Here is a 24,104-nt window from a genome sequence, read left to right as displayed (position 1 = left end):
TACAGTTAACATAATCAAAGCAGGCAAGCAGAATAAACATGAAACTCAAATGAAAACTGCATACATATAAATATTTAAACCAATGATTTCTGTAAATACATTTTTCGTATTTTCCCTAAGCTTAAGTCATCCTTTGTATATTTGGATTCATTTATAAATGGCCTGTCATTAGCAGACATTGAACTAGGTGTAAGCATTTTATCACAGTAGTGAGATACATGAGCAGGCATAAATTTCACCCCTTAACAAGTAGAATATGCAATTTCATTTGATCAAGAATAATTAAATTTGTATGAACTAGGGAAATGTATTCCATAGAGGACAAAACTTCAGTAGGTGAAATACGTGTAAATAGGCAATTTTACATTTGAGCGAGAGAAACCATAGTGGCTCCACTGACATTGGAATTATGGTATTTAAGACAGTCAGAGCTGCTTTCCAGACTCACGTGAAAGAAACTTCAAGGACCCAATCCCACAGCTCTTACTGAGGCAAAATGCCCTTTGTCTTCTGGCGGGAGGTTTGTTTTCTATGAGTAAGGACAGCGGTGGGAGGCCCAGTTTTCTTAGAATTCAGATCAAGACACACATTATACATTTTATGAGCATGACCCAAGCTTCCATTTCAAACAGATCCTCACATGGTTGTGCTTAGAAACTTTTCCAAAATGATAAGTGACCATGAAAGAACAGCCCAACTATTTTATGGAGTTTAACAAGAGACTAGGAACAGATCCCAGATCAGCCACAGCAGTATTTCAGATGTTCGTCTTTTTTAATAGGTTTTGTATTTGAGATTGATATGGGATTGATACAAAAACTAAATTCCTCTATCAGCAACAAATTTATAGTAATGCAAATTTCCCTCTACTCTCCTGTCAGCATCCCTGACTGAGTTGGAGAGATGTCTCTCCTTGGAGGCAAATAAAGAGGAAACCTGATCCATGCTCTGTCTGCTGGGTTGCTACCAGGAGTGAAATGTGATAACAGTTCCCACCATGGGGGCATCTAGTACTCCAGCTAACTAACTCATTTCCCATGGGCACCCTAACAGCTGTCATTCAGGACTAAAATAAAATAAAATAAAATAAAATAAAATAAAATAAAATAAATCTACTAAATTTCAGTATTTGGTTCAAAAAAACCACCCAGGGATTCTCTCTTTTCCCATTTTCCCTCAAGCCCCAAATCCTCCTCATGATTTAACCATTCCCTAACTAAATGTACACAGTTTAGCATCTCAAGGCTGGGGAGAGCAGCCAGGATGGCATTTTATCATTACAAGCCTTGGTTCAGGCCTTATGGTTTTGAGCAACTTCTAATTCTTTGTGAGAAAAAGTCCACTTTCGCTCACACTTTGTGAAGTCCTCTCTGTGTGTATGACAAGCTGGAAGGGCAGAGTTAGATGGGAATAATTACAAAAGCAAGTGAGGCCCAGGGAACCTAGCACATTGCAAATGTTTTCATGCTGGACAGGATGCTGCAAATATGTGAAGCTCAATTACTTTTTGTACTATTAAACTCAAGAAAATACAAACAAATTCAATCAGTGCAAGAAAAGCCACACCTATTGCTTCTCAAAGTTTTTCTCCTTATGAAGAAACATGCAGAGGTAAATAACTACCAATCAAAGGCAGCTCCTCTATCTGGAATACCAAATCTGAAGCAAAGGAGGTTAAGCCAGCTGCATTTCTATGATGAACCAACACCTCCTGATGAAACCCTGCCAGAGACTTGCACACACCTCACCGGATACCCCATCCCTCTCTGCCTAGCTCTCCCCTCGCTCTGGAGCTCTGCCTAGTGCCAGTAGCCCCAGCAGGGCCAGAAGGGAAGCCTGGCATGGAAGGGAGCCCCGGGAGGAGGTCATGCAAGGAGGGGAGGGCTGCAGCCAGAGGTGAAGAGGAATTGCAAAGCAAGAACATCTGGAAATGAGACACCCAGTCCCATTTCTGGAAAAAGACCAGCTGTTGAAACAGACAAAAAAGTGCAGCAGGCCGAAAGTAGCTAAATGAACTGAAATTACAGCCGGCGTGAGCTGCCTCACCTGCTTGATTTTCCGCACCGCTGGATCAGCGGCAGCTGCTCGCTCGTGCCGTGCCTTTTGAGACCAAAAAAACACAGCAGCTCCTGAAAAGTTTGGCTGGCAAAGGAGGTCGCGACAGGGAAGAGGGGTAGCGGAGCCCCTTGCCGCAGCGGCGACGATGGGACTCCGGCTCCCGCAGGCAGAGCTGGCCACAGAGTGTGGAGCCCCACGGCCCGGGGCGCCGGACAAGGCCGGGCATCACGGCACCGTCTCCCTGCGCTCCCACGGGCGATCCCAGCCTAGATGGAGATGATCTGACGGCGGAGCAACAGCGACTGTGACCGAGCTACCAGCTAATCCGGCCAAACGGATTATTAGCCTCCCCAGACAGCTAGCCGCAGTTTAGGGATGTCAAGACAGGGCATGATGCGGCTTGGCTGGGATCACGTTGGACCGGAGCTGAGCCGCGCAAACTGTGCGGGCGCGAAGAGTAGCCGCAATCCCCCACTCCGCGCTTCGCGCCTTCCTGGCACTCCCTGGCAGCCATCCCCCAGCCCGGCCCCCACGGTTTCTGCCCCCCCTCCTCGCCCCCCCCAAGTCCGCCCCGCTTGTTCTGCCGTCCCTGGGCAGGGTGGCGGTGGGGTGCAATGCCACTCCTGCCGCTAAATGCCACTCGTCCCGTACAGAGCTGGTAGAGTGCGGCAAAGTCCCTTGTCGGGGGGAAAGGTGAGCTGCGGACCCTGACACTCCGAAGGACACGTCTCGGCTTCAGGGGCCATTTCCTTACTAGGGTCCCCTCCGCAAGGAAAGAACACGGGCCTTTGGGGAGTGGGCGTCGGGAGGGGTATGTTTATATGCCCCCTCCCTCCTTCCGTGTCGTCCTCCCCCCCGTATGCAAACTGAAAGGTCTAGAAATCACAATCAACACACACCCCAAGCCCTTCCTCCGGAGCATCGCAGCTCGCACACAGCACCACAGCGCTGGAGCAGGGCCCCCCTGGGGGGACGGGCGGAGGCAGCAGCGGGCAGGGCAAGCAGAGTCACGCCGCGGCTCTGCTCTCCCCCTGCGGTCACGGCCCCTGCATCCACGGCCTGGGCAGGGGGAGAGGAGGAGTCCCCAGGGGCTGCGAGAAGGTATCCGGCTGCCCTGCCCCATCCCTCCCCGGCAGGGGCACAAGGCTGGGAAGTTGCTCCCGGCCGGGGGAGGCGGCTCGCTGCAGCACAAACGGACGAGTGAAGCAAAGGGCACTTTGCGGGAGGCTGAGCGCAGCCTCCGGCGGGGCATTTTGGCCTCTTTGGTATGCTGAGAAGTGGATGCTCTTTGCTGCAGCGGCAGCGGAGGGGAGGAAAGGGACGAGCTGGCAAATGGGAGCGGGGGCCGAGGGGGGGGGGGGGGGCAAGAAAATAACCGTCGAGGTGCCCACCTCTACTCTCTGCACCGGCCCTCAGTGGGCAAAGCCAGAGCCGGCACCCCGGCTGCCGGGGAGGAGAGGAGTGCGGGCTGCCAGGGCTGCTGCTTGTTGATGTTGGGGTGTCAGAGCGGCAACGAAAGCCTATGATCTACTACACTGCAGTGCCAGCGTCAGGAGCCTCCAGCTCGGGAGCTGCCACTGCAGGGCAGCCGGCACACACACACACCAGCGCGCACACACGGCATCCCTCCTTCCACCCTCCCTCCCGCTCCTCGCAGCCCGGGCTCCAGTGGCTCTCGCCTCCCCAGCCACACAAGTGCCTGCAGACAACCTGCCGGCCGGGGGGGCAGGAGCCCGGTGTGAGGGGGGCGGGGAGGGCCGGTGTTTCCCCTGAACACCTCCAGGTTCTCCCGCCCGCCGAGCATCCCTTCTCGCCCACCTTGCTAGTCAAGCCGCGGGCTTGGCCGCACAGTAGCCCCGGGCAAGAGGGATGCAACAGCAGCAGCAGCGTGACCCCCCCCCCCCCCGGGCCCGGGATGCCCGGAGCACCTACATTTGCATTCCTTATGTAATGTACTGCAAGTTTCCCCCTCGGAGCCGGGCTGAACCGAAGCGCATGATCCTGGCTGCCAGGCAGACATAGAGATGGACGCAGAGACACCGGCGTGTGCATAGAGGGGTCAGCCCGGCAGGGAGAGGCGGCTGGGCGATGCAGCCGCCCAGGCGGTGCAGCCGCCCGGCATCGCGGGCTAAGCTGCCGTCTGGGCACAAGCCCCAAGAAAGTGTGCACCCGCTTATCCTCACCCACCCTGCACCTTCCCGGCCTAAAGCCCCGGGGGAGTGAGTGACAACAGGGAGCCCCCGGGCCGGGCGATGCCGGGCTTGACTCAGAGAGCCGAGCGAGGCGGGAGGGTGGGAGTGAGTGCGTTTGTGGTGGGGGGTGACATATTGCAAGCTAATCAGAAAGTGCTGTGCAGGACCTGAGCCCCGGCACACTCGCCCACCGCAGGCAGGGCCGGCTCACACCAGCCAGGAGCCCTGGGCTCCTCTTCCCAAAACTGGCTGGGGGTCTGCACAGGGGGCTCGCATCGGGGGCGGGAGCAGAGGGAAGGGGGGCTCTACCGGCTTCCCCTCAAAAAGGGTAGCAATATAAAAGTTTCCTCCCTGGAAACAGCACATAGAAACTAAGATACAAGCCGGGCTAGGGTCGCCTTTGGTTATTTTTTCTTTCTTTCTTTTCCGTGGTGACAGTGGCTGAAGCTAATCCAAACCGCTCCTTGCTTATTCATACACATATGCACATGCATGTCCGTGCTGGCCTCCTTCTATTTCCCCCTTTTCCCCTCAGCAGGATTGCAGATCTACCTCGGCGAGCAACAGACAAGGTAGCATAAAAGAAAAACAACGGTGCAATGGATTGCTTACCAGTTTGGTTCTTGTTTTTCTTAAGACTCTTGCCACAAAGACACTGCAGCATATGCGATCCTTTGCTGAAAATGTTCCAAAGAAACCACATTGATTTGGGCGAAAAGCAATCCAGCAGCTTATACACCCTGAGAAAGAAGAGATCCTTGTGGTTGCATAATAATAAATTGAGACCAGTTCTCCTGAAGAGGGGTACCAGTTTTATCATAGAAAAAACGATTATATTCCGATCTTCTCCCAGTTTTTTTTCCTCACGTGGTATATTTCTTTGAGACTTTTCAACGGATGCTTTTTTTCAGCCAGGCTGAATGGTTATTCCCCCTAGACCAACACCGGACTATAACCAAAAATGTGGAGAGAAAATAAAAGAAATCCCTTTTTTTTTTTTTTTTCAGCGCGAAGCCAAACGAAAAGTAAGGTGGTGAAATCCCAGCCGAGGCCAAAACCTCATCCGAGACACCGGCAGAACGCGGAAGAAAGATCCCCAGAGAGAAAACCATAGCCTGGTACTTGACTGCTAGGAGGATGGGTGGATCTGCAGAACAAAAGCCACGGCAGGATCCATCCTAGTGAGCGACTGCCATTGTGCAGCCCCGCGGCGGGAGAGCGCACCACCAGCTCCCGGCCGAGCCCGGCTGAGGCGCACACACCGCTGCCGGCCGCGGGCGCGGACCCCGCCCGCAGCCCCCGCCGCTGCCCCGCAGCCCCCGCCGCCGCCGCCGCCGCCCCGGACGCCGCCCGCCCTCGCCCGCGGGGGCCGCTCGCCTCCCGGCCCCGGCTGCCGCTGCGCCCCGCACCGCCGCTCCACGCCGCGCCGGAGGCAGCACCCCCGCCCGCCCCGCGCCGCCCGCCGCAGCCTCGGCGCCCAGTCGCCGGCGGGCGCCCGGGGAGGAGGAGCCGCCGTGCCCCGCCGGCCCCGATCGCCGTCACGTACCCACGTGCGGCACGGCCCGGCCCGGCACGGCACCGCCCGCGGGGAGGACGGGCGGGCTGCCCGTCCGACAGCTGACATGGGGCCCGAGCCCGTCTCGGTCATGGAGTGGTTCCGAGGAGCACTAATGAATGGCCAACAGGCGGGAGCCGCATAGCTCAACCTGGAAACGACGGTGGTTCAGGATGCTGTCCCTGCTGGCGTCATACCTAAAAAGTGTACTGGTGAGGTTTAAGGATTGATCCAGCAGTTCGGGTGACATCATGTGCAGTGGAGCCCTGGGCCATGAACTGGGTTTCCAATCACCACAAGTACCTATGGAGGCAATGCAACAAGGCAAAAGCACCTGCTGCTCAGTCAAGTCAACAGGTCCACGGGCAGACAGGCCAGCTCCTGAGCAGTGCCCCACACTGCCCTTGATAGTCCCACCTTTCACCAGCCCTCTATGCAGGAGGGTTATGCTGAGCAGGCTCACAGTGATGGCAGCCATGCATGGCAGTGGTGGCACTGGGAGAGATAAAAGATAATGCCCATAATCTCCCTCTCCCCTTTAGATGTTGTGCTGGACTGTGTGGATACTGGAAGGGGTTGGAAGTGATGGGGTAGACAGCACAAACAAATGAGGGAAAAGATGATGAAACAGTAGTAGAAAGGAGCGGCTGAGAAGAACTCGTCTGTTTTCTCTTCCAAGTCATCTCTATCCACCTTCATGATCTTCTTTACCTGTTTGGATAAAGGTTTGCTCTTTACCATTAACTTTTTCCAGTGATAGTTTCCAGCAACCTGGCCTAGTGGAAGGTGTCCCTGCTCATGGCAGGGGGTTGGAACTATGTGATCTTTAAGATCTCTTCCAACCCAAACCATTGATTTTGTGATTCTATGAAAGAAGCACCAGGATGCTGTTTTCACCTATGGCATTTCTCCAGACATGGTCAGATGTTGGCATTTTCTCCTGAAGCCTTGGAAGTCACCATTGCTCCAGGGAGTGTAAGGCTAAAGTATGAAAGATGTAGAGGTTTGTATTTGTGCCTTTCCTGCCCTGTCGGGATCTTGGTCTGATTACCAATATTTGGGAAACTCTTACAATAAACATTTGGTCAGCACACCAACAAAAGCACTGGGAACTGAGAATTTTCCTGTAGTTTTAATTTCAGCCAGATTCTGGATTTATACATGTAGATAAACTGCTTGGTTGCCAGATCCTCGCCTACATGATATTTAAACATCATTACCCTGTTTTACAGAAATGAAGACTGACGCACAGGAATGAAGGGATATATGGTGAGTTTGCAGAACATTTGGGGGAGGGGAGTAAGTGCCTACCTCTCAGTGCCCAAGTTTGCAAAAATAGAAATAAGCAAAACTTGATTGATAGAATTCAAGAGAAGCTATGGAGTGAGGCAAGAGTCACAGAAGAAGTTAATGCTAAGAAGTGGCTTGGTCCTTGCCCCATCCCGAGCTGTGCTCCCTGCTGAACTAACAAACTGTCTGTCCTTCTGGGTGTGCGGACATTTCATGGGCTGCTGGGAAGATGAGCGCTGGCTCGGCCACCTTGCAGCCAGCTGGCTGGGAGTTCACAGCAGCCCCAGTGCTATTCATGGTAGCTCATATGTCACGGCTCCCTACAAACATAAAATTGATCTAGAGTCTTCCTAAAATAGCTGAGATCTGTGTCTATCTTCCCTTGACCACAAAAGCCAACTTTATACAGCTGGGAACAGCCTGTGATCTGTTGGAAACAAAAAGTCATTTGCAAGCTTTCCACCCAACTAATTGGTTTATATACCTCCCTCAGGCCAGCATGTAACTGCCTACTTTCTAAATGAAAGTAAAACTTCTCTTTAGCATCTCACCATCATTCACATGTCAGGAATTGTGGCTACAGAACCGAGGGAGGCTGGTTCTGATGGTAATAACGTGATTTAAGGTTTACCAGAATTAGAACAGAAGCAGAAACTTTGTCTTTCAACTGAGGAAACTAACGCTCGCCTTTCCTGTCTGGTAACTTAATGCCCTTGAAGAGGTCCCCAAAACATGGCAGGCCTGCAGAGAAATACCTGAGCAAGAGCAACAATTATTCAGAATTCCTCTTTGTGCAAAGTCAAAGTCATGGAAATATTAACCTTTCCAAAGAAGATTTGACTGAATTTGGAAAAAAACAGAGGAAGAGTTCTCTTGTCAGGTGAAATATGTATAACCTCCTTAAATAGTCTAAACCATAGAGTTAGGCATATTTAGCCTAAGTATAAATTATCCTTCTCAACACTTTAATCAATTTATAAATGGCCTATCATTAACTGACACTGAACTGGGTGTAAGCATTTTATCTCATTAGGAAGATTGATGAACCAAAATAAATTTCATACTTTACTGCATACAGTATGCAAGCAAACAAATAAAAGAATGAAGGGCAAAGAGAAGGAAACATTCCCTCAAGGGTTCTTATCTGTCTTAGGACCATGAAATAAGATGACTGTACTTGAAGAGGGATATAGCCATAAAAAGTGGGCAAACCTGTGGAAGAACATGTCATCTACATAGTCCTTGTAAGTCAAAAGAAGTGAAAAACCAACGGGTGATATTTGGTGCAGCTCTTCCTCCAACAATTTCAGGTTCCCATTTGGGGAAGGGAGAAAGCAGCAGTGGCATATTCTAGTCACTCAAGCTGCACCATGAAGAGACAATTGCAGGTTTGGGAGAAAGGAAAAACATAACACAATGAAAGCCACATTGTTTTTACAGCATGACACCAGGAGTCCCTGTCTTCTGGATTAGGGAAGAGAAGTCATTACCTAGGGAATCCATGTGGGAGGCCTGGGAGACGGTGATGGAGGAGTTTCCAGGTAAGGCATCCTCATGGGGGTGGTGGCGTCAGAGGACTCTTTTTGTATATGAGGAAAATTAAGCAAAGTCTTGTTCTGGAAGTCCTTTGAGAACAAAACCAGCTTTCCCAAGATGTCAAAGCACACCTATAAGCAGCTTGTATAATAGTCAGGCTGTGGATTGAATAACCCCCTCAACCCAAAGTTTTGGTATACACTGATTGCAAGATTAAATTTGGCCAGGCCAGCTGTTTTATACAACAACCATAAGCTTCTTTGTCTTCTAAAATACAGAGCTTGCATAATTCCCATATAGTCTAGAAAATACATATACTGTAGCTACCATTTAGTGAGACTGAGCTTGAAGGACAAGAGATCTAGACGTCTACCTGTAAACTAAATGGTATAGTCCATTGTAGTCCATGAAGATCTGGAACTTGATTTGACTGCTGAAACTTAGACATCTAGAGCTATCTGAGACTTCCTAGGATATCTTGCAACTTGACATGGCAGATATGATTCTGGATCTATGGGAGATGCAGGCCTTTATGGACTGCAGCTGGAGGACACACAGAAAATCTTAGATATCTCAAAAGGACAGTGATGGCTATCTATGGGTAGGCAGTGTATAGGGCTCCTAAATCGACATTGATTACACCAGAGATTAAATATGTAGTCTATGGTTTTATATGTACATAGATAATTCAGTCTGGGTGTCTTACCAACAAATTGTTTCCCAAACTAAATGTTTATAACTGTAGACTCTTGCCATCCTTGGAGCTAGCTAGCTCTGAAACCTGCATCATCTCTTCCTCTTCTATGCTGGCAGTACCATATAGAGGAGTAGATGGGGCTGAACTCTTCATCATATGGCTGAACTCTTCATCATTTATGGTAAATTTTTTTGACTATTCCAGAGACCATGTCAGAAAGAAGTGCCCAAGTACCAAGAGCAATGGAGATAAAGGGATCCAGCCTATTTGGAAATGTCATCTTGCTCCTAGTGGGAAAGGGAAGAAGAAGGGATTGTCATCCTCCCTCAATTCAGCATATGGGTGAACTTGCCCTGAGGGAATGAAGAGGATGGGTTTAAATATGGGATGATCTTACAAATTAGAACATGCTGATTCGCAAATTCCAGCCCAGTGCCAATTTCTGTAGGGCTGTAAGGGTGACATTTCTTACCTGAGAAAAGAAGGGAGACAATGAGGAATCAACCAGATTCTCACAAGCAAGTATTAGCCAAATCCATAACTAGATATATACAAGAAGAAATCACCAAATATCAGGATTTCCTTGTTATTCCTGGGAACACCTGAAGGTGATTAAAGAGTTTCAGGGAGTTCCTGGGGCAATGCAGGTGAGTAGTGCCCTAAACCAGTGGTGTACTGATGTCCTGTACTGATGATGCCTGGTTGGGTAGCCTGAGTAAAGGTGAACAACATTGAGGTCCTGGGATTATTTTAGGTTACTAAGGCAAGTGGATATTTTCATGTGCATGAGTGGTGTCCTTCACTATCTGTCTCTATCCTGCCAGCTTGGTATCTCATGATGACATTCTCTGTGTAGGAAACAAGGAGCTAACTGAACAGGAGAAAAAGGGCCTTGAGCTGCCAGCTTAATAAGGGCCTACGGTCCTTTTGCTCAGCAGGAGCAATTGTGGGAGGAATTCTGTCTCCATACAGGATAGTAAGATTTCATGATAGAGTAACTGGGTGGTGGGTGGGATGTGAGTGTGATGCAGATCGAGTGTTACATGAAGTGGTCTGACTCGTAGAAACCCAGACCAGAAACCCTGGTCTGTTACCCTGTTTTGGACTGAAATCACAATGAAATGCTTTACAAGGAGGTGCTGAGATTACTTTACTGAACAATCTGTTGTTCTTCATGTAGTAAAGCCAGAGCTTCAGTCAAGGAGCAAGACTTCTGCATGCTGGGCCTAGACTAAATTTATCTTTGCAGGGAAGAATAAAAGACCTAACTTGTAAGAAACAGCCAGACGGGGGCTGCTCAGGTATTGTCCCATGTTAGACAAAATGTAATTCATTCATCAATCTGCAAAAAGCACAAGATGTTCATAGAAGCACAGAAGTGCTCCTGCATGCCTTAACTGTATGAGCATCTCCCCTGACAAACGTGAGGTTCAATGGCCAAAACATGTATCAGTCCACCATGGTGTGTATCAACCCTGTTTTTATCAAGGGAGAAGCTAAATGCAGATAGTCTGGCAGAACACAGAGTCGTCAGAGTGACACATGATGCTGGAGGGACCCATGTAGGTTTGCATGTAGGATATTGTCATGGTTTAAGCCCAGGCCATAAGTTAGAACCCCGCAGTCTACTTCCCCCCCCACCTTTCTTCCCTCTGCTTCTGGAGGGACGGGGAGGAGAAGCGAAAGAATGCAACTCCCACAGGTTGAGATAAGAACAGTTTAATAACTAAGGTATAACACAAATCATTACTGCTACCACTAATAGTAATAATGATAAAGGAAATAACAAGGAAGAGAATACAACCGCTCACCAACCGGTACCTCGCCCCCCACCCCGCAGCATTATAGCCCTTCTGGGAACTCTCAGTTCTACATCCTGGGCATGACGTGCTATGGTATGGAATACCTCTTTGGCTAGTTTGGGTCAGGTGTCCTGTCCCTGCTTCCTCCCGGCTTCCCCTCCTCCCTGGCAGAGCATGAAACTCACAAAGTCCTTGGGCAGGGTAAACATTCTGACCAGCAACTGAAAACATCAGCTTTATCAGTATTATTCCCAGGCCAAAAGTCAAAACCCCAGCACTGCACCAGTTACTAAGAAGAAGAAAAAACTGACTGCTGCTGCTGAACCCAGGACAGGTATGTTTTCAGGAAGCCTATTAACATTCCCACCATCAGACTTGGGGGCAGACATGCTCCAAGCAGGATGCGATGGCTGTACTTACCTCTGCCTAACCTGCAGCAAACAGATGGCAGTGACTGCCTTTAAGGCACTTGGCAAGGGTTAGAGATGGGTGAGGGATTTTCAGATGGAGCTTTTCTGCCTGCAGCCATCTCCTGGCTGTGCTGTTTGGGGCTGCCCTGGTACCAACTCCAGCTGGCTTCAGCACAGAGCCTGGCTCAACTAACTGAAACTTTGGAGAGCAGAGCCCTGGCCACGCCATTACATACGAGCAGCTGTAAAGCACTCTGGTTATGGCAGGGGACTGGGCAACATCCCTATTTAATCATGAGGCCAATACTGCAGTGGTTTGCTCCATGGAAACACAGGTCAGTCATTGCAGAGACTAATCTATAAGAAATCTGAGGTCATCGTCATAAGAAAAAAAATACAGCCGTGGATACTAAGAGCAGAAGGCATTAATTTTTAAACAAACCCAGTCCTGGCACTGCTCTTGAATGCAGATCGTGCCTCTTTTCTTTCCTTTCAATAATAGAAGTTTCATAAAGTGCAAGAGCATGTACTACAGGACAGAGGGTAGTAATTTGAGAAATATAAAAACATTGCAGAAGCAGTTACAGTTAAGATAAAACAAATATACTGCAAGAAATGTCTCAAGAACTTAAAGGGAATGGCACAAAGGAGCAATTAACTGTGAATCTAAGCAAATATTGCAGATTTTAGGGCAGAGGAAAGATTTAAAGAGCTTAGTCTAAGTTGTTGAGGTGATACAATGGTTTGGTATTTGTAGTTGCTTGACTTAATTTCAGAAATGTGTAATGGCTATGAAGACTGACTAGTGAAACTTTATAGTTCTAAAAGGGCAAAACATTTGTGTTACAGCTGTGTGGCTAATTTAAAAATTGTGCCAGTGAAGGACAGCAAAATGCTTCATGTGGTTTAAATGGAACACAATAATTCTGCTTCAGCAGAGCTTTTGTGTCTCAGTTTATATTTATTGTATTTGAAAGGTGTGAAGAAATCAAAGTTTTAGGATAAAAAAAAAAAAAGACACCATGGTGGTTTTTCACTGACCTGAGCAATAGAAGTAACAAAGTCTCTGAAAGATCCTTAGAACAGAAAACCAGCAATCACTGACGAAAGCATAAGTAAAGCATGATACCTTAAACTTCACGCTATGATCCAGCAAGGAAGCATAAAATATTTGTTGATCTGAATGAGACTGTAATTGATACAGAAAGCAGAGACTTGGTTGCTGACAAGATAAAGAGAAATACAGTGGTGACAAGCTTGGACACGTGTTTGCAGGCTGTTTATATTTGCCTTGGTGCCATCTAGCAGAGCACCCTAAGGCAGCAGCTGCACCAATTAAAGTGTTAGGCACAAAAGGTGATGCAGTGGGCTGCCAAGCTATTTAAACAAATCACAGTGAAGTGTGCAGACAATGCAGTGCTGTGAGCATGAGGATGGATCACCAAAGAACAGCAGAAATCTGTTTGCCATCAAAGCAGAGCAGGGGATTCTGCAAACGTAACTGCTGGACACAGAGGACTTTTCTTCCTGAAGTGTTTTTATCTGCAGTGTTTTCATACCAACACATACGTTCTCTGAAACAATAATCATCCACAGGAGGAAATCAGAATCCCCTGAAGGAAGAGAATCCAAACCATTCAAACCCCAAACCAAGTACGTGTGTTTTCCCTTAGAATAAATTATTTTCCAGGCTTGGCTTGCTATGTAGTGCATCAAACTCAGCCAAGAATTTCAAACTGTCATAAGATAAATGGCACCCTTCAAATAGGCAAGTAAGAAATAATTTGAGATAGAAGTTAACTCACCTATCTAATTGTCTCACACAGGAATTGTTCTTACTGAAATTGTAGTCACTCGGTCATGGTATACATGAAGGGAAATCCAGCATGCTCTGGCTGAACATCTTTTGCTTTCCATTGAGTATACAGAGAACTGAATCTAGCCCACCTGCAAAATGAGCCAGTGGACCTGAAAGCAAGAGGCTCTCCTTCAATGAAGAGAGAATGATTATTTAATCACTAGATCCTACGCCTGCCATTATCTATAACAACAGTCCAATATAGCAAAGCGTACATGGGCCAGGTATTAGATCTCTCCACCTATCTAAAGGTCTTTGAGCCCTGCAGTAGATTCAAGCATTGTCTTCCTTGACATGCTCACAAACATGTCAAACTCAGGAGAGAGCTGGAGCAGATTTCTAGTTCTTCCTTTGTTTTTTCTGGCACCCTGCAGGGTTGTGTAATCTTCACAAGTTGTGTACAAATGTGAAGCACGTTTAAGTGGGCTGATGAAGAACCATGTGGCTGTATTTCTCAATATGAACTTGAAAGGGATGTGACCACCATAGCATTGTCTCTCCAGATGTGAGGGAAGGGAGAGCTGTGTGCAGCATAAGCAAATGTAGGAGAAAATATCAGTGGGCAAAGGAAAACATGGTATTAAGCATAACTGAGGAAGGAGGTAAGGAGTCTTCCCTTTCATTCCCTCGGTCATGGCAAAGGCTGATATATTTAGCAGCAAGGCACATCTACAAATACAGAACTGTACTGGAGAGCTGGTGGAGCTCCCTCATTCAGCAGAGGGAGATGGAAATTGTGAATGGTCCTTAAAAAAATGCAAAGGAAACAAAAAAAATGTAAGGAAAATGTAAGGAAAAAATGTAAGGAAACAAAAACGTTCCTTTTGTCCCATTCCCAGCAGTCTCTGATCCTGTTCTTGGCATTGGCATAATGAACAATGAGAAATCTCTATGCATGTGTTTTCATGACTGTTAGGACAAAATGTAAAAGAACCATCCCCTAAATTGCTTGCTGGAAGGAGATGCTAACACTACTTTTCTCCACTCTTTTCAAGTCTCACGTTAGGGGCTGCAGCCCTACCACTACATACATTTAGGTATTTCCCCCTGAAAGCAATACTTTGACTACTTGACTGAAGGTCATAATGCTAAGGCCACTGACTGAAGCTTTTACTCTGTTGTACATTATGTATATGTCAGATGCTATAAAACAACAATTTGTGAATAGCCCAGGTAAATATGACAAAAAACAGTTAAAGGAGTTAAAGAGCTTAGTAAGCATAGACAGTGCCAAGAGTTGTTGCTTTTTCTCAGTGAAAGCTCTCCACATGCCAGATTTCATTATCACTAACCATTTCCACAGCAGAAGTGATCACAAAGAATGAAGATAATGATTCTCCTCTTCTTTTATTTTATTTTTTCCCCCTACCCATAAATGTAGCTGAGGCTACAATAAAGAACTAATTCAGATGTAGTTTGATTACCTGGATAGGCAATTTTGCTGTGCCATTGAGACACAACTGAGATTTGGAAGTCTGTCCTCCCAGGTGACCCACTTTTGCTTTTTCTTCCTGTCTAAGTAAAGAAAAATCTGTTCTTGGTAAAGACCACGCCAGGAAAGCTCTCCACTCTTTAGCTCCAAAGCTGTGCTTTCTGTTTCAGAAAACTGTTAGTTTTCTTATGCTCTGGTTCAAGAGATTATTAACAGAAGAGTAATGGTGAAGACAGCTGTAATAGGACTTTTTTATTTTTACATTTAGGAATGCAATTATTCTACAATGGATGTATAAAGTGACTATTCAGGACTGAATTAAAATATTGATGTCTGATGGTTGTCATAGCAAGGGGATTTCAGCTCCCAGTTTAAAAGACAAACTTAAGATGCCTATGTGTATTTACACATAATCTACATCTGTCAATGTGTGAAATAGCTGTCTCCATTCTCAAGGTAGTCAATGAGATTTCCTCAGCACAGTGAATGAACTTTAAAGAAGAGTAGACTCTAATCTAGAGTTTTTCTGCTCACCTCAAGCAGACACCAGGTCAGCTTTGCATCAGGTCAGATGAAAAAATCATTCTCGATTCCACTTACTCAACTGACTAGCTTTCCATAATAGAAATTAAATGTAAGAACTTAATCTGCAATTGCATCCAATCCCTTATTACAAATGGGTGGTATGCCAGTAAAGAGAAAGTGAAAACTAGTTGGGTTTATTTCAAAAATGTGCATACTGGCAACCAAACGAATAAAATAATATCTAGGCCAGATATCTGCTGTTGAAAAATACCCTGTGTGTGGACACACTGGTTTCTGCACATGCAAGTTAAGCTACACTGGTTTAACTTTCTACTATTTACCACCCACATGAACATCTTGATCTTCTGAGGTGCTGAGAACTCTTACTTTCTGGAGCCAAGAAAAGCTGCAACAGTACATCAAATCTGAAATTTGGGACATTTAGTTAGTTTCCTGCGTGGCAATGTTGATTTAAATACCCAGCTTGAAAATGTTGGCCACAGCTTCTTCAGTGAGGCAAGCAAGCAGTACCTTGCCATAGGTAGTGAAAGGCTCTTTATCTAGCCCTACAATTATTATTCCTTGCTCTTCCAGTTAACGTGTTCTTCCAGTTAGCATCTTTGCTTTTTTATAGTTTTTCCCCTTCAGGTTCTGGTGATTGATATCAGCAAGAGCCCCTCTTTGGCATTTTTGGCATTTCCAGTTCTCCTCTCCTATGATTGTTCTTGCAGGTAGACGTTTGCACCACACAGAAGTTATATCCTCCCTTGCCTTTATCCTTGTCCTAGCATGTATAAAAAGAGTTGGAAATGATTAGGGAAGTCAAGACTTCTGATTTATCATTATGTTATATTTATTCTGCCTAGCTGTGACTGTACAAGTAGTGTAAGTGACCACAGAACAACGGAAACCAAGATTTTTCAAAGGCCCTTGCTATCCTCATTTACATTCAGCCCCCTTACTTGTCTCTCCACTGTATGAAAGGTTTTAATCTGGAAGGAATTTACAGTTGCAATCACTCTAACATCTTGTGTACTGCAGGAATAAAGTAGCAAGTCCTATCTATGAATAAGAATTATGTCTCAGGTCCTTTTTTGGCATTATTAAAAAAAAGGTCTGGATTGGATTCTTTTTTGCTATACCAACAAAAAATTAATAACTCTGATAAAGATGGTCAAGGAAAAATGCACAATGATGAAAGATGCTAAATAAAATAAATATAACTTCTTTTTCCAGGTCTTTCTTTTCATATCAATACCTTGTAGATATTTGTGCTGAACAAGCTGTTAATCTAGAATCTCTTTGTAAACAGCTTTGTCTTTTTGTTTTTTGAGTTGTTCACATTTTTGTCATATTTTTTCACTAGCCAAATTATTAGTTTCAGGTCTGATCTGGGCAACTCACCAGCTTTTCAGCTACATTAACATGTTAATTTTTGAGTAGCCATTTGTACTGCACAGAGTTTGCGGAGATCACTAAATGTATTTCAGTTAAAGGCTTTCCTTTGTACTTGGAGCATGGGCCTTAGAGGTACCAATCTACTATTTAATAAATTAAAACACATAGTGATGTACTTTTGTACTTCAAATGAATGAGAACATATTGTAAATAATAAATTACAAGAGAGACTGACAATGTATCTACTACACATCTTAGATCTTGCATTTATATTACACTAAATGACTGCTCTGTGGCTTGTGTCATGGAAGTGTAGAACAAGGAACATTAAAATGAGGTGTGTTAAAATGAGAGTGCCTTTGGAAAACAAAGCCCGGGTTTGTTTCCCTTGTGCATTCTTGATAATCACAAGTAACTATCAAATCACTGGAATTGCTATTCATTATTAGAGATAAAAGTAAGAGCAGAGGATGGCTTAGAATAATGGTCTAATCATTCTCTATAGAGACATCTGAGACATTCTGCTATAATTTTTTAAATAAAAAGGACTGCTCAGGGGCAGCAGTTTTGTTAGGTTTAATTTAAAACAGAAAGCAACAAAACATTAAAAAACAGAATTACAGCTATCTGTTTTAACCCCATTTACCCATTTGAAGTCAGACCTAGAGCAGCAAAATCATGAAATCTAGAAATCTGCTTAATCAAAATTAATAAAGGCTCAGATGTGGCAACAGCTGCAGAAATTCTGCTATTATTTCTTCAGCAAAGGCTCATTTTCACACTGAATGTTGGCAAGACAAGGCTTGCAGTAGTCATTTAAGAGTGAATAGGTTACAGATTATATTAATTAATCCTGCCTCCAACATGTATTAGGTTTCAATGGAGTTCTAGAGAGAATCCAACTCAGGTGACAGCTGGCAAGGATGAAGATACTGCTGTGGAAAACTGAGCAGAGCAGAAAACCAGAATGAGGTTTGTTCTTCAAAAAAACCCCTAGTGTCCAACAGTTTTGGAATATATTCCTAATATATTTTGAATCCCATCTCAGGACTGCCTGAATCTGGGCAGGAGGGAACATTTTTCATGCTTTCCCTTCTGCAGTGGTAGAGGCTGAAGAAGCATCTGCTGAGAATGAGATCACAGGAAGTAGGAGATTTGTCTAACGGTATATAGACATCTAGGGTCTAGCTAACCCTGGAGTGTATTGGACTTACATAGAGAAAAGTAAACAGTCAGCACAGATTGATTTGATAGTTTGCTATTCTGGTTTATGCTACTCTCTCTTTACATCATTCATAAACTCTCATGGGATCACAGAGCAATGTAGAGAGCTCTACACATGGGAAAAAAATCAGATTTTGCTTCATTAGCAGACATCTTCATAAACCCATTATTAAAAATAAATAAAATGGTATTAGAACTGATGAGATACTAAGGAGAACAAAACAGGCAGAGACACTGCTGCAGTGTGCCTTGCCAGCAAGGAGTGCCCAGAGCTGGTACAGGCATATTCCTGTTTCTAAATGTGAGTGTTTTGGCTTAGGAACATGAGGACCTTATGTATTTCTTGTTATAACACACTTTGTAAAGAAGCTGAGTTAACCAAGCACAAGAAATATGGTTTAGTAACAAGAATTTTTAGCTTATCCCTGATGTGGGCATAGAAAAAACCCTCTTTTGGGGTTTATGTCTCTTTTGATTTCATTTAAAAGACCCAGGAAGCTAAAACATGCATTATCCAAATGAAAACACCTGAAAATCTTTAAGTAAAACAGGTACTAAAATTGTCATGTCTTTTTTTTTTTTTTTTTTTTTTTTTTCTATTTTGGCACCAAATCTAAGTCTTACTGTGTTATTGAGGATATTTCCAATAGCTGCCTCAAGGTACCATAAAATCAGAAGGCTTCAGGGCATTTCTGCAGTAATCCTATTTAGCAGGCATCAGCTGCCAAATAGGGCCAAAATATGAAAAGAAGATGAAAAACAAAACAAAATTTGGAACTCCTCCTTCTCGCCACACTCAACAGTAGATGCACTGCCTTTCGTCATTGTCCATCAACAGGAGTAGAAGGTAATGTTCCACACAGCATTAAAAAAGGATACTGTCAACCTGGCTTTAATAAATTAAATCAAAATCTAATTAAGCTACTTTCTCAAAAGGGCACCTGCCTCTGAGGTCATCTCCTCTATATTCTTTCTCATTATTTAAGTTAATTTTATCTAATTTAATTTTTTCATTATCTTTCCACTCTCTGCTGCCGTAAGACCATTTCTTTGTCCTACACAGATGCAAGCAGCTTGCAAAGATTCCCTTGAGGATGCCTGGAAGTCAGAGTGAGATGTCATAGAATCATAGAATCAATAGTTAGGGTTGGAAAGGACCTTAAGATCATCTAGTTCCAACCCCCCTGCCATGGGCAGGAACACCCCACACTAAACCATGCCACCCAAGGCCTCATACAACCTGGCCTTGAACACCACCAAGGATGGAGCATTCACAACCTCCCTGGGCAACCCATTCCAGTGCCTCACCACCCTCTCAGTAAAGAATTTCTTCCTTATATCCAATCTAAACTTGTCAGGGACCTTTAATGCGTAGCCATGTCACTGTGAGAGCTGCACCCACCTGTTTCTGCTCATTGTTTATCCTCTTCCTTAGGTTCAACCAGAATGAGGCAAATTGGGAAAAGCACTTACTTTTGATGTTGTAATTCTTAACAGTTCTTGCTGAGATGTTGCACGACATTAGGGTGCTTAAAGACATTACACAGGGGGTTGTAACTGCTGAGGCAGAGAGAAAACTGTAGTATTTATATCCTGCTCTGTCCACTACCTTATGCTACAGAAAGACAGTGGCAGCAGCAGCAAGTTTTAAAAGGTTCAAAGGGAGACTGAAGGACCCTTTCTTAAGGACATCATTCCATGAACAGAAAAGGAAAAGGGGTGGGACATCTATGCATTAATAGAGACCGAAGATGTACTTGCGTATACAGCATTCACATCTTGACTCCTGCCTCACAACCCTGTACTCAATAGCTTGACTTCAGGCATGTTTCTGCTCAACACAATAATTATTTGGATCCCATACAGAGATCTGCCTCAATTACCTTCTTTAAAACATTTAAGTTCATTTTTGTATGTGTCCATAGGATCCTCTTTGCCTTTACTCTCATTGACACATTAAGTCTTCAGGGCTCTCAGACCTCTGTACAGAATCCATTGTTTCCATTATGTGGGGGTCGGGTTTTTTAATAAGAGGTGTCCCAATAAAACAACAAAAATCTTCTTCCCAGATCTACATCATTCAGACCAAATAGGTAAATAGTTCATTTTCCATGGCAGCTGGGCAGTTATTCTGAGTGTTCCTGTTACATTTTTTTGGGTAGGTAGAAAAGGAAAGCTCCTCCTCACATCCATTGGAGCAGTGACTTCTCCAGAGTGGTACTTTCTGTTCCCACTTCTTTTTCAGGGCATCACAAAGGTTAACCACATGCTTTCCCTAGTGTCTTCAGGGATTCAGATCAGAGAAACAGTATTACTCATCAGCTACTGCATGGACCGACACATTTTCTGAACATTCTGAAAACATTTACAGACCAACTAATCTTACTAAATAACATTTTCCTACTATCTTCTATCTGAGCTCTGAAATTTCAGCCACAGCTCAGATGCTTTAGATTTAAGCAGCCATGTTTACAAAGTCTAGCTTTTCAGAAAAGAAACAAGGAAGAAATAAGGCTATTGAATTCTCATTTCTCATCCCTTAGGCTAAGGCATGACACTGACCAAAGGAACACTCATTCCATATGCAAAGAAATAAATTGGAAATAATTTCTCTCAAACTAAACACTTCTGGGAACACAGGTCATATTTTCCTAAAGTGGTGTTTCAGAGAACATAGGCAGTAGTCTGCAGAAAGCAGGCCAGTGCCACTTGTGATTGCACTGCTTGTCTCCGGATCTAAACTGCACCAGATCAAGCTAACTACCCTTTGACAATCTTTCTTAATGACACCTCTTCCATGCAAAGAATTTTATGTCATTGCCATAAAATGCAAGGGCTTCAGGAAATGGCCCCACAGTGGCCCAAACCATGATTCAGATAGCCACACTGCCTAATTTCTACCACTTCCTGGTCCTTCACTTGCACACACAAGCAAAGCAAACCAAGGAACTCATTTATGGCTTCCCATCAGCAGACAGGTGTTCAGCCATCTCCAGGACAGGAAGGCTCTATCACACATAATGGCGACACGGGAAGACAGACATCTTCACTCTGAACTTCTCTCACTTCCTTCTTCTCCTCCAGCTTTATATGGTAAGCATGACACCGTATGACATACAATATCCCATTGGTCGGTTCGGGTCAGCTGTCCCAGCTGTGTACCCTCCCAACCTTTTGTGCACACCCAGCCTGCTCACTGGTGGGGCAGGGTGCAAGGAGAATTAACACTGTCCCAGCCAAAACCAGCACAAATGTCTTGCTGACCTTAGTGCGAGCTTCCTCTTCTTCCAGATTAGCAACGCCTGGACTTCCATCAGCCACAGACGTGTTCTGGGTGCCAACTGAGAGTTACATGAGGCCGTAAGATCAAAAGGGAATGCTTACAAACTTTCTGCTGTTGTTAGCAGTGCAGGCCAGATGTGATCACACAGGAGCAAGGCTCTGTTACCAGTTTTAGGCTACTGGCAGTTTATAGACAATTCAGTGGCAACATCCAGGAACACTGGAAGAAGTCAATGAAACCAAAACAGAATTTGTTGCTGACTGTGCTTGTTTTCCAAGTCAGCTGTGTATACCTAAGAAATACAGCATACGCTCCACCACTTACATTTGCATAGCTGGCAATAACAATTTGGTTATGGAGTGACAGATGTGGAATGAAACCACTGAAGAACAATGAAATTAGAATCCCATGAAGCCAGTTGTACATGATGATCACTTATCAGAACATGGTTATATTTTAACATATGGTCCATAAAAAAGTTACTCACTATATTTTAAAATATAAAAGACTGACCTTTTTAATTGCTGATAAAATTGGCTTGCTCCCCAGGCACTCCAGTTCTGGTGAAGCTGTAAAGAAATTAGCTGGTTTGTGACAAAAAATAAATAATGCATATATTACATTTCCAGGACATCCCACTGATGAAAATGGAAACTTAGAAATATGGTGTGACTTTTAATTATATTTTTTTAAAAAAATCATGGTGAGAAGTAGGAGAAATCCAAGTTATCACAAGTCACTATTATAAACATTAATTCAATTGATTGAAAAATACATAATTTATCCAATTTTAATAATAGAATAACAGACTAGATTTGATAAGCTAATAACACAAAGATTTATCTGCAGACAGAAATGCATTATGCACAGGGTTCATCATTTTTCATATTCATAAAACATCCATTTCTCTTGTTATGAAAAGATTGTAAGTTTTGATCTACAGAAGCATGATAGGATGCCCCAGTGTGGCTGATGTAAACCCATCATGCTAGACATTGATTTATATCTCTATCTTATTTTAATCCTGTTACTTTTCAAATAGTCATTTGTGTAGCGTGATACAAGGGTCCAGCGTTGCCTTTTTAAAGCATTTTTCTTACACTAAATGCCATAAAAGCATTTTCTTGTGAAGAAACCATAGCTCATTTTACATTTCTCTTAACAGCATTTACTTAACGACTTCACCACTTTGGAGTTACAGCTGGGACTGACTCATAAGATATTTATATAAAGGACTATTTTATCTTGTAGCTAAATTCCCATATACAGACAAACTCAAACCATAGATAGAGAAGGACAAGATTGGTACCAAGCAATATGATTTATATTTAGGATTGCTGAAGACTCAATTTTTCAAAAAGCCTCTGAAGTTATCTTACTATTTAGTCATTTCCTAATACGCTAACCCGAGCTTAGCTCTGGGCAGAAAGTGCTTGTGAATCTCAAGGAAAGAAGACCATTGCTTTTACAGTACATTTACTACCTCATATACGCAGAGCATGTTACAGTTACACAGTTGTATTGATTGGATCCTCTTATATTATGCTCAAAGAGGTATCTCAATTACTTCCTAATAGAGCTAACTGAAAAGAGTTGGTTCTTCTCTGGATACACTCTTTGACAAGTTTAAAAAAATACCCTTTCATTTTTTTCCCTGAAAAACAAAGTAAAAGCATTCAATGCTTTGCCAAGACAGGGGTCTCTTCCCCACATCTACAGTTTTGTCAGTGAAGTAAACAAAAAAAAGAGATAAGAATAATTATAACTAACTAAAATCTCCCCAAACACTACTCAAGGCAACCAAAAAGTGAAAGGCTGGGGGGAGGGAAGGGTATATAAAAAAAAAAAATTTGGTGAGAGGAAAGAAAAATATGGTTTTTACCAGAAAAATAGACCAAAAATTTTAAAAATTGCCTTTGCTTACCACAAAATCAGGAAAGATGCAAACCACAGCCGTATCTGCTAGGAGACATTTTAGTACCAGAGCCATTACTCCTGTTAAAGGCAAGCTGTTACTAGTAGTAGCAGGCAAATTATCCATCAAGCTCTCTAGCCCCACACCTGCTCTTGGGGTTGATGGCTATGGGGTAAGCTCTGGTTTGCCATCCTTTGAGGGTCCTGGCCCTGTAGGCCACATGCCTGCCTGAAGTTTTTGCAGGGCAGCAGCCTGCTCCTCCTCAATACCCTACCAGCTGCTGAGGCCAGCGCCTATGGGCAGCCACTCTCACATATGGCTGACCTATGGTGTGATGAGTTTATCAGCTCTTGTGGGCTCAGGGAGGAGTGGTCTGTGGAGCTTATCAGCTCCTGGAAGACCCTTATATGCTCCCTCTCAGCTCCATTGCCTGTCTTCAGCTGACTGCTTTCAGTAGCTCTTCTTTTCCACCCATGTCTGTGTTGTCCTTATGGAGCCTGCTGTTCAGACAAACCTGCACACAGGGACCTTTTATGACAAACTGGCTTTTATTTTTGACAGGAAGAGAGGAAGGACCACCCTAACCTAAAAAGTTAAAATGATGGTTGTATTTTAGTCCTTTGTAAAAATTAACATTTTTGCCCTGGTTCTTTAGTTCATCTTGTTCATTAAGTTATTGTGGAAAACATTGCTTTATAACAGCCTCAGATCAATATGATAGGTACATGCTTATGTTCCTAATAGTTAGAAAGACTTGGAGAAAGCCAGCTGGTAAGCTTGAAGATAGCACATCACTACAAAGCGGTGTGCTTTGTAATCACTTTGTATTTGTGGATAATCAGCAGTCCCCACGGGGTAAGTTAACCACCTCTGTTACTAGCTAAAATTCAGGAGTTACATTAAAGCTTTCACTCTATTATATGTATTAC

At 44.3% G+C, this 24,104-nt stretch overlaps 1 protein-coding gene across 2 annotated transcripts in view; it reads right to left on the bottom strand.

The window, feature by feature from the left end:
* Window positions 1–5,070, bottom strand: part of FGF14 (fibroblast growth factor 14) — a gene marked incomplete at both ends in the record, with an annotated part of 398,496 nt that extends 393,426 nt beyond the window's left edge. For both annotated transcript variants that reach the window (XM_080613733.1, XM_080613735.1), the window contains one exon: window positions 4,863–5,070. In XM_080613733.1, coding sequence (XP_080469859.1) covers window positions 4,863–5,070 — 208 coding nt within the window. The remainder of the gene's footprint in view (window positions 1–4,862) is intronic.
* Window positions 5,071–24,104: the final 19,034 nt, after the last annotated feature.

This window comes from Psittacula echo, assembly GCF_963264785.1.
Source record: "Psittacula echo genome assembly, chromosome: 3".
Lineage (NCBI taxonomy): Eukaryota > Metazoa > Chordata > Aves > Psittaciformes > Psittacidae > Psittacula > Psittacula echo.
The sequence above is the reverse complement of the archived record's forward strand: the minus strand, read 5'-3'. Positions and strand labels throughout refer to the sequence as shown.